The sequence below is a fragment of the Lycorma delicatula genome, chromosome 1 (genome assembly GCF_047948215.1).
Source record: "Lycorma delicatula isolate Av1 chromosome 1, ASM4794821v1, whole genome shotgun sequence".
NCBI classification, from domain to species: domain Eukaryota; kingdom Metazoa; phylum Arthropoda; class Insecta; order Hemiptera; family Fulgoridae; genus Lycorma; species Lycorma delicatula.
The window spans coordinates 359,257,635-359,269,427 of NC_134455.1; the positions used below are offsets into that span (position 1 = coordinate 359,257,635).

The following is an 11,793-nucleotide window of genomic DNA, read 5'->3' on the forward strand; positions in this document are numbered from 1 at the left end:
CAGGACTTCTAATTGCCGGCAATTAGAAGTCCTGGGAAGTGCATCCCCCGTCGAAGCGTCGAATTAGGTATTCCAAAATCAACAGTTCACAAAGTTTTACATAAAAGACTGAAATTACACGCTTATAAAATACAGATACTGCAGGAATTGAAACCCGATGATGGTGTAAAACGTTACAATTTCGCTGTTGAAATGTTGGACAGAATAAGTGAAAACGAATCATTTTTAGATGATATAATTTTTACAGACGAAGCTACATTCCATGTGAATGGATGAGTTAACAGATACAATTCATGAATATGGAGCTCTGAAAACCCATACGCAATTATTGAGAAACAACGCGATTCGCCTAAAGTTAATGTTTGGTGTGGTGTGATGAAAAATCGTGTAATAGGGCCTTTCTTCTTTGCTGAAAAAACAATTAATGGAGTTGTGTATCTTGACATGTTAACCGATTATTGCTTTCCTCAGCTGGATGAATTCGAAAACATTCATCAACTTCATTTCCAACAAGATGGTGCTCTCCCCCGCACTTCAATGCATTGGTCACGGACGCTTTTTTACGAAAAATTTGGAAATCGATGGATAGGCCGGCAAGGAACCATACTTTGGCCTCCAAGGAGTCCAGACCTGACACCTTGCGATTTTTTCTTGTGAGGGGTACTTCAAAAGCGTTGTTTATACACAAAAAATTCGCGACCTAAACCACTTAAAAAACAGGATTAATGACGCAATGACAATCATTAACGAAGAAATGTTAACTAATGTTTGGAGAGAAGTTGAGTATCGTTTAGACATTTGTCGAGCGACTAAGGGCGCATATATTGAAATTTATTAATTATGTAAAAAAATGTTTGAGACGACAAATTTGAAAAATAAAAAACATAAACTGTAAGTAATTCTGTTTTAATTTAAACCATGTTCAAAACCGCACCATTCTTTTATGATAACCTGTACATATAAACTACTACGAATACACCAAATTTTTAACCGACTTCAAAAAAGGAGGTTATCAATTCGACAATTTTTTTTGTATGTTATGCAATATCTCCGATGTTAGTAAAGCGATTTTGATAATTTTTTTTTTAATTGAAAAAGTATACTTCCGAAATGGTTCAATATAAATTTTAACCATACGATGATAATTTTAGGAAAAGTACAAAAAAAAAACCGAACGACTCGACACCCTTAGTCTCTGAACGCTCGCACAATACAAAATGAGAAGGTTTTATATAATAATTTATAAAAAATAAAAATAAAAACAGACTTCAACAAATAATAGTACTACAATGTTACAAATAATTATATTTTTAGTTATTAACTAAAATAAAAGTATTTACAACAAATAACTATTTCTGCAAACTACAGCCGGGTCAGCTGATTACGATCAAATACAAATAAAAATCCCTCACTTTACACAGTGGCCTATAGAATCCCACATTCAGTGGCATTCTCACTGAGTTCAACACAAATATAGATTGCAAAACGTGGCTCATAATTATTATACTCATTTTTGTAACGCACAAGAAAAACTCGTTTAACGAAAAGTTTGTTTACGTCTCTCGTGGCCACAGTAGACTAAAAACATTAATACCTAATATAAATCAGCTTTTCAACCATATTTTTCCTGGTAACTTTATAGTGTTACCACATTGGCTGCCAAAAAAAACTAGTCTCATTATTTTATTTACAGATCTCGTGTATATTTCACTTTCTTGTGGATTGGATCAGCTAGATTCTTTTTATATATACTCAACTAATTTCACTGCTCTCTTCCACCCAGATCTTTATCTCCTTAATAAATAATTATCTCCCCACTCCCATTCATATCCTGTATCATTTCATTTTATACCGTCTCATAATTTCTTTTTGGGAGATATATTTTATAGTAGTGGGTATATATTTTTTCCAAAGTACTAGCTGTTTACCAAACTGTGAATCCTCTACAGTCACTTCTTCAAATCTATATTCTATATTCATTCGTATATATAAATACGTATGTATAATAAAAACCTATGTGTAATAAAGTTTTTCTGGACCTGTCTCATTACTTTATTTACAGACCTCGTAGATATATATATATATATATATATATATATATATATATATATATATATATCTACCCTGAATTTATATATATATATATATATATATATAAACTGTTTAACGGACGGTGGTTTTGGGGTCTGGGAGGAGTGAAACGGGAAGATATGTTGAAATTTTCCAGAAGTTGAATCATGGTATCAATTACAATAGGTAAATTTCTTATCAAATCTACCTAATAACTTGTAGGCCTAGTGGTTCAAATTTATTTTTTGGTGAAAGTCATTCATCTATTTAGTTGTAACATTTTATTGTAAATTAACAGACTCAATTAAATTTGTAATACATATTTTAATTAAATATTTCCAGCTGATTTGTTTCATTTACAATTACTAACAAATATCATCTGATATTAACACTGCAACATAGTTTTTATTTATAAAATAATATCAGTCAATATAGCTGTTTAATCTGTTGTTTTAATTATTAGTTATTGGTTTTTATTATTATCAATAATATAGTACTGTTTAAAGTTCGTTATTGTATGCATTATCGATGTAAAATGCAATAAAATTGTTCATGCAGCGCGTTTTATTACCACGATTTTTCCGTCATTGCAAATTTGAATGCTTATAACTCGATAACGAAGGGATTAACAGAAAAATGGAGTTCAACATTGTTTTTCTTGTAAATTTCATTTAATCATGTGTCATAACGTCTTATTAAAAAAAAAACTTAAGTTTGATTCAATATGGCGGATCCAAGATGTGATCAAAAAATTAAAATCCCAATATAATGCAGATTTTATTTAACAATGTAGAACCCCCTTTCTTTCTGGCTCCAAATATTTCAGATATGCAGTATAAAACTGTTTCCATACTTAAATACCACCCGGTATACATTTTGTCGAATCAGACAGCTGCTTCTGTTTTTTGAAGTTTGATAAATTGTAATTTATTAGCCTTACTGTGTATGTAAAAGTATTTATTACAATATATTGTATTATATACTGGTAATACTTTTATTCAGCTTGAGGTGATTCTTAGAAATACGTAGATTAGGGTATATCTTGTTCGAATAATTGTGCCTAAGTGCACCTTTAATTATTCAGAACATGCTGCTGGAGCATTAATATCTTTAAATAAAGTCCTTGTTAGTCTGACCAATATATATTTTATTTACATTCAATTTATAACACAATTAGATACATTTTCACTTATTAAAATATTATTATCATTAGTAAATTATCTCACATTTTTAACTTTAAAATGGTGTACATGTACAATATTAATGTTTAAGAGTATTATAATTAATGTATTTATATTTAGCTTTACATTTTTAGTTACATTTTATACTCATTCATTTAGACTAACAATACTATTAGAAAGAAAAAATATACAATATAAAACAGTTGTTGAACACAACTAGAATAACAAATTTATATCCTTTACATAAGTAAGAAGAAAAGAGATAGTTTATTTATCATTAATAAGGAGGACATGAAACTGAACAATATGTACAACTAATTCATTCATTTAGTCGCACTATGGACGTTGTATCGATTGTAAACAGATACCCAATTATTCTGTAGGGATTTAGTCACTATTGTAAGTTCCTAATTCCCTACCATCCTTTTAAGAGCGCAGATTACGGTCATTAGAGATCTAAAGACAAAGATTAGCTATATATAATCCATTTAGGCATGCACCTATTTTTCCGTAGTCATTACTACTAATTCAAATCCAAAACTAAAGAAAATAGTTTTATTGAAACGGATTAACTAAAATATTTAAATGATTTTTTTTTTCACGGATAATGAATTCGATAAACTAGAATCTATAACATTACAGTTCAAAAAAACTTGTAAAGTAATTCCAGTAGAAGACTATTGACGAGAAAATACAAAAGCAATTCAACAAACCGACGAAAATTTAATTACAAACGCAATAAAATTTCATTCCTTGTTTACTAATTCTTACAAAATTAAAAAGGGATAGAAAATAAATGTCTAATTGAAGTCTATACCATTCCTTAGAGAAACATCAGATTTTGTTGTTTTTTTCAAAATAATAAATAGATCCCAGTAATAGCATAATTTATCTATATCACTAACTAAAATATTTCGCGTCCTCTGATGATTTTATAACATCCAGAAGCATATATAAACCTAGTAAAGGTAATTACTTTTATACGGCTTTAAATACTAGATCGTGGATACCGGTGTTCTTTGGTGGTTGGGTTTAAATTAATCACACATCTGAGGAATTTTCAACCTGAGACTATACAAAATTACACTTCATTTATAGCGATACATATCATCCTCATTCATCGTCTTACGTATCTTACGGTGGTTCCGGAGGCTAAACAGGAAAAGGAAGAAGAAAAATAAAGATATTCAACGAATACGATATTAGGCGCGATTCGGAACAGTAGTATTCTTTGTGAGAGCAATAAGAATTAAACTAACTGAAGTCGGGATACCCTGCACTCTGCTGGAAAAAGTTTACGTCTGCCCTCATCAGAAATAAAATATTCGGTTGGAGTAAATACAAACTGGTATACAGGCTTATCTTCTATAACCTTTAGATGAAGTGATCAGTTTGTCACATAACGTACGCATACTTGTAAGTTGCATGCATATTCTTTTTTTTAATACAGATAAGATATCTTACAATAAATATAATTTTAATTTATAATGTACTTAAGCATAAATACATTTGAGAATCCACACACACTATTTTCAAGAGTCAATTTATTTAACTAATTTCAGACGACGTTTATTAGTATTGCCTTTTTTCTTCAACAGCCTGTAATTCAATCGTAACGAATTTAAGCAAATTAATATGTATTCATAATCTTGATAGCATCTATAGTTAAAATAGATTCTTTCAAAATAAATTACCTATTTAACTTTCTCTTCAAAACTTATCTTCCTAGATCTTTGCTAATGATCCTGAAGTAAATAACTTGTGCAATTATTACAATAAAACATCGAGGGAGCCTCCAGTCACTTTTCTATCTGTTTTATTTAACTTCATCACCGTATTTTTAAAAAATATAGATTAGGGTATTTTTAAATTTTTTAACCTAATTCGACGTTATGCCCCTGAAAAACTTAAACTTAAAATGATGATTTACTTAAAGAAAATAAATTATAGAAGTTGGCAACAACATTTACGTACATAATTCCAGCTGATTTTATACTTCGTAATTTAAAATTTGTATTTCTTTATTCATTTTTTCATACAATTATAATATTATTTACCAAGTGACGATACAGAATAACCGTGAAAGTAAATGATCCAACATTTTTAAGTTATCTGCATGTTATAGATTTTCCTTCAAATTTAACGACGTATAATTTGCATTTTCCTAACACAATGCGATTAGAGATTGTACTTCTGTTATTACAGAATATCCTACCCTACCAAACTGCATATTTATGCGTGTCTTTGTATGCGTCCCCCTTAGCTTAGCACCGGAACGTACCGATCACTAACGCAAAATCCCGATTCATTAAATATATTCGATATATATCGAAGGAGAAAATTTAGTACTTTTTAACCGAATCAAAAACGATCGATCCTAGCGTTCTGAAAAATCTTTTCAACTCCCGTTTACGATAACCCATTCGCTCTCAGTGGTACCCGTTGGATGATAATATTTTCAATTGTCCCCGGGGCGCCGCTCGCAAATTTGGGAGGGGGTGCGATAGGGTGCCACCACAATATCTCGGCAACCGCTCGTCCGATTTTCACGAATCAAACGGCGTATGTATCAAAAGGTAAACCGATAATTGTTTAACGCATTGGGTACACTCTTGATTGACCGGATGTCGGTATCCCAAAATTAAATCGTTTAGCTCTATGATTTGATTGCACTCACCCACTGTAGGACGTATCGATCCGATCTTTCGCTAAATACGCTGAAATTTTTGCGCTAGTGCTGCTGTAAAGTGTAAACTTATGAAGACTAAAAAGTAGAAAATAAAAAATATGTAAATAACGTTTTAAAAACCACTCTTACATTAAATTCACTAAAAAGTAGATTATAAAAAATATGTAAAAAAAAAAATTAAAACACCACTCTTGAATTAAACGCAGTAAAATGTAAAAAAATAACTTTACGGCGGTATATCGGAATGGATTTTAGAACAAGCCTTGATGGTAATATGTAAGATTATGAGAAAGTTATATCTTCAAATTAAAAATTTGTTGTTTTTGTCAATTTTTTTAATGCATAATGAATGGCCTAAAGAGTTGGATGCAAACAAACATAAGAAAAAATTGGCAAAAGCATCAAATTTTTAATTTGAAACTACGACTTACACATAATACTACATATCATCATCAAAGCTTGTTGCAAATCCATTCTGAGATACTGTCCTAAAATTATTTTTTACCTTTTAATGCGTTTAATTTAAGAGTGGTGTTTTAAAACCTTTTTTACAAATTTTTTATTTATTTATGTGATTGTTTTTCTTCATAAAATAATGAACTATAACCAAAAAGTAGGCACCGGAATCTATCGATCACTAGCGGAAAATCCCGATTTGTTAGTATCAATTTCTAGAGTTAAATTTCTAATTTAACTTTTGTTATATAAATTTTCATCATTGAAAAATAATATTTTTACTCAAGAGGTAATCAGTTACCTAATAATCCTAATAATCCCATTCTGAGACACCGCCCGCCAGGGCAACCCGCCCGGAGGGGCTAGTCGTGGAGGCGTGCCTACGGCACGCCCTGCAGCTAGTATAAATATATATATATATATATATAAAATGTAAATGTTCGTTTGTTCAAATTTTTAAATTTCTACAAGTTCTTCACCGATTGCTTTGAAATTTTGACAAAACATTGCATTCGAATACGCGCATGTTTTTATATACCTACACCTAGCTAACAGATAAAAACATGTTTTTTTTTAAAAAAAAAAGCGCTATCTGTTTGACGTAAAAGCAACATAGGCTATACTAAATATTTTACGATTCCATTTCAATGTTTCCGATATGTGTGTCCGCTATAGACTGAAAAACTACTGGACCGATTTACGCGCGGGGAAAAAGGAAAAAATTAAAAAAAGGTAAAAGGGAAAAATGGGAAAATGGAAAAAAGAAAAAAGGGAAAAACCGAAAAACAGGAAAAGGAAATGGATAGGAGAAAAGAGAAAAAATAAAAAATAAAATATGAAAGAGGAAAGGGAAATAAAGGAGAGATAAGCGAGGGAAGCAACGGAGAAAATGGGGAAAGGATAAGGTGATATGATAAAAATTAAAATGGGAAAAGGAAGAAACGGAAAGGTTAAATTTTGTGATGTTTGGTAATATTCATTTTGTTAAATTTTCATTATGTTCATTTAATCTATATATATATATATATATATATATATACTGAAAAATAGTAATAAGGAAGCATTGCCAGGTTTGCTAGTATATTATAAAGAAAAAATAGATATTCTTCCTTTTAATTTTTTAATGGTTTTTCAAAAGTAATTAACTTATTTAAGCTGTCATCAGAAATAAAAGTATTTGACTTTATTTTATCGTGACTAAAAAGATGGAAAGTAGGTTAATCCTTATGAAATTTAAATTAAATTACCTTTAAATTTAAACAGATCGTACCTTTTTTAACCATTAATATTATCATCATTAACAAATATATTAATCTTTGATCTACAATTCTAATAGGTTATTGATTACTATTAATTCACTTATTTTTCTAGAATCAAGTAGACTCTAAGTTACAGCTTCTCATAATGATAAACGAATTTTGTAGGGTATGAAAATGAATTCAAAAATAGCTTATTTTTTATTCCTTAATATTTTTAATAAAATGACGTCATAAATTTTAATATATTTGTTGGATAAATTAGGATTCTATAAGATAAATAATAAACAAAATAAGTGAACAGTTTTAAGTTTTATTTTCACATATTTTACTTCGGAAGATGGAGTGGTTAGGATTGTAAACTACTAAACCAAAGGTTCTGGGTTTGATTCCCGACAATATTATGTAATTATTCTAAACTTATTTTCCATCATTTCTTAAATGTAACTCAAAATCTTTCTGTTACAAGAACTACGTAATAAAATAAAAGTAAACAAAACACATTTCTCATTAATACGATTATTATTGAGAAATCCACACCATTTGAATCGTAAATAAATCAGTAATTAAATAGGTGTAAAGTCGTTTAACATTTCTACTGTTTAACTAACCAACAAACTTCCATGTTAAATGAATAAAAACGATAAAAAATAACCACCCATGTAACACATCGAAATATATATACAATAATTGTAATTGAATTTTAATTTCTATAAGCTTTATTACCTGTACTCGTTCCTGTCTTCTAGCTAAACCGACGACTTGAAGATTGTTTTTAGCGAGAGCTTTTACGATACTAGCTCCGATTCCAGCACTAGCACCAGTTACAACGGCTACTTTACCACACCAACGTTCCATTACAAACAGTACAAGTCGTTAAGCTGCGATATAAAACGAATGAAAGCTGTTCATGTATATGAAGCAAGTTTTATTATTGCGTCTAGTTCTACGTAATGACACAAGGAGCGCTTCACTGATTCGGCTCCCATGTCAGTGAACATAATAAGTAGTCGTTAGAAGTAAAGAATATTACTAAAACATTATCTTAATCGAAGTAATTGATCAGTTTAACCATAGTTCAAACATTCTCCACAGTTCAGCTAAAATTAAAATGTAAATGTATCTTTTTTTTCGTAACGAATTTTCCAATTGTATGTAGGGGATTCTTAGAATAAAAAATTAGTAAATGCAGCATTTATACAGAATGTAATTGCAATGAATTAATTACTTAATAATTATAATAACAATATTTTAAAACGTACAACCTTTATTAATAAAAAATTTGCATACAGAGTTTTTTATCAAATATAAAAAACATGTTTCTGCTTAAGAGCTGGATCCCTTTTCTTCAATTATTATATTTTCATTTTTGGTTTTGTATGGTTTTCTGTTTTTAGGTAGATTTCTTATGAAATCTACCTAAAAACATAATAGGTATCATGATTCAACTTCCGGAAAATTTCGACATATCTTCGCGTTTTACATCCCTCAGATCCCAAAACCACCGTCAGCTCAAAAGTTTATAAATATATATATATATATATATATATATATATATATATATATATATAAATATATATATATATACACACTTCACTTTCTTGTGGACACGATAACTGCCGTAATTTTGTGTCAATCACTTTCAAATTTTTCCTTAAAAATAACTAGTAGTCCTAAAATCTCGGTCGAGTTTGTTAATAGACAAAATCTGACCATTGGGAAGGAAATAGGGGGAATTTTCGAAAAAGAAAAATATCGCTATAACTTTCTTATTAACTAAAATATCGAATTCGTTTGAAGTTTTGGATAAAATCCTAAAACTTTTGTAAGTAAAGTTTTTTGATATCACCAATCATCACTGGCCCAGGAGATGGAAAAAATTAGATTTCAAAGAAAAAAGAGAATCATACCTCCCTTAGTAGGCACAAAATCGAGTCCATTTAAAGTGGTCGTTAGTCCTCTAAATATTACCTAAAACTTTTATCTGAAACAATTTTTGATATGACCAACCCTTACGGTAAGGGATGACCAAATTTTTGCTGGAATTGTAAGAAGATGGGGCTTGTCATATGCTAAACATATGAAAATTTTTCACATGTTGGAGGTATGCAGCATGATATCCTCAAGCTGGAGGATATCATGAGAGGAGAAGGATTAATTAAAATAATGCAAATTAAGGAATCAGTAGAAGTTGCAGAAAAAGAGAGAGACTGGGAAAAAAATTAAAGATGAAAAAAATTAGAATTAAAGATGTTCTAAGAGGAAATGAGAGATAACAGGATATTTAATGTCTTACTGGGAATAAATAGAATGATATAGTGTAAGGGATCTGCCTTGGACATGTGTCATAATCATATGATGATTATTTAAATTGCCAAGTATGTGTATTCTAATCACCTTTCTTCCATACCTTAAATAAAGTATTTTTTTTTAAGATTGACTGCAGTTCAATTCATGTCTTTCTCTCTCAGTCAAAGTCATGGGATCTTAGATAAACCCATTTGTATTAGCTATGACATATAGCAACAGTAAGTAATCTACTACAGTTAAACATCCTATTTACCTAATATTTAAAAAAAATTATTTCAGTGACATGTAGCGTGATTTATTAAAGAATATCTGGTATCAGTTTCTATCATCCTAGTGTTGCATTATCTACATGTAAAACCAATTTTAAAAAATAAACTTTTGAAATGACAAACCAAATCTAACTGTATTATGAAGTGTTTTTAAAACACTTCAAAAAATACCGTTAAATAAAATTTGCTTAGGTTTGTTTTAATAAAACTTCATATTAGGTAGATTTCATAAGAAAGCTACCTATTGCAATGGGTACCATGATTCGAGTTCCAGAAAATATTTTGACATATTTTTGTGTTTCACATCCCACAGACCCCAAAACCATCGTCAGCTCAAAAGTTTATATATAAATATTTCACTTTCTTGTGACACGATAACTGCCGTAATTTTGTGCCAATCACTTTCAAATTGTTCCTCAAAAATAACTCGACCCAAAAGCTCAGTCAGTTCATTAACGGACAAAATCGGACTATAGGAGTGGAAATGGGAGAGCTTTTTAAAAAAAAAAATATTGCTAAAACTTTCTTATTAAATAAAATATCGAATTCATTTAAAGTTCCTACTATTGTTTGGATAAGAGCCTGAAACTTATCTAAGTAAAGTTTTTTGATATTACCAGCCATTGCCCAGGGGGTGGAGAAATGGGGTTTTGAAGACACAAAAAATCATACCTTAATAAGCACAGTAACAAAGTAGTTTATAATGGTCATTTATCCTCTAAATACTACCTAAAACTTTTGTCTGAAACAATTTTTGATATGACTAACTCTTATGGCAAGGGATGACCAAAATTTTGCTGGAATTGTAGGAAGATGGGGTTTGTCATATGCTAAGCATGTGAAACTTTTTTCACATGCAACCATTGTCGAATTAAGTAAATTTGAAATTATTCTTAATTTGAAGGTGGAAACCTTTTATATCCCCTACTTAGCACCGGTGAAATCTATATCCGCCTTTGTACCGAAAGGGATTTTTATTTATTTATTTTTTAATAGATGTAAATAAATTTTAAGTTTAAAACATTTGACTTTTTAAATAATAATAAAATTATTTAATGATATATTTTTTTTTAAATTTATACTTTTTAAGATACAAATTAGTTCACAATCATCCAAAAAATTTAAAAAATATATATCTGGTAATTTAAAAAAGACTTCTCAAATTTAAAACCATATGAAAATTTATTGAGATAACTTACTGATTCGGTTGATGACTTTTATAGAAAATTTAACAAACATCAAATTTGTCACCCAACATCAACTTTGCTTCGATATGGCTTCCAATTGTAATGCGACATACATCCCACCTAAAGTCGATTTCATTCCAGACTGTAGCCAGCAAGTTGGACGTTCCCTCTGCAGCTGCGGCTTAATTCGAAGTCTTAGCTCAACAATTTTAATGAAATCCCACAAGAAAACATCTAGCATAGTCAAATCTGGGGAGCGGGGTGGACATGCAATTAGACCTTTACGACCATTTCATCGAAAAGGAAATCGAGTATCAAGAAATCTCGGACTTCTAGGCGGTAATGAGGTAATGCCACATCTTTCTGATAGTAATA

At 29.9% G+C, this 11,793-nt stretch overlaps 1 protein-coding gene across 3 annotated transcripts in view; it reads right to left on the reverse strand.

Annotated features, from left to right (window-relative positions):
- The window catches only part of LOC142334480 (dehydrogenase/reductase SDR family member 11-like), a 75,783-nt gene extending 67,151 nt beyond the window's left edge, over positions 1 to 8,632 (reverse strand). For 2 of the 3 annotated variants that reach the window (XR_012758830.1, XM_075382544.1), the window contains exon 1: positions 8,379 to 8,631. Coding sequence is in view for 2 of the 3 variants with exons in the window: in XM_075382544.1 (XP_075238659.1) it covers positions 8,379 to 8,510 (132 nt within the window). In the remaining variant the exon portion in view is untranslated. Of the gene's footprint in view, positions 1 to 8,378 lie in introns of all 3 variants that reach the window. The other variant, XM_075382545.1, reaches the window with a different exon arrangement.
- Positions 8,633 to 11,793: the final 3,161 nt, after the last annotated feature.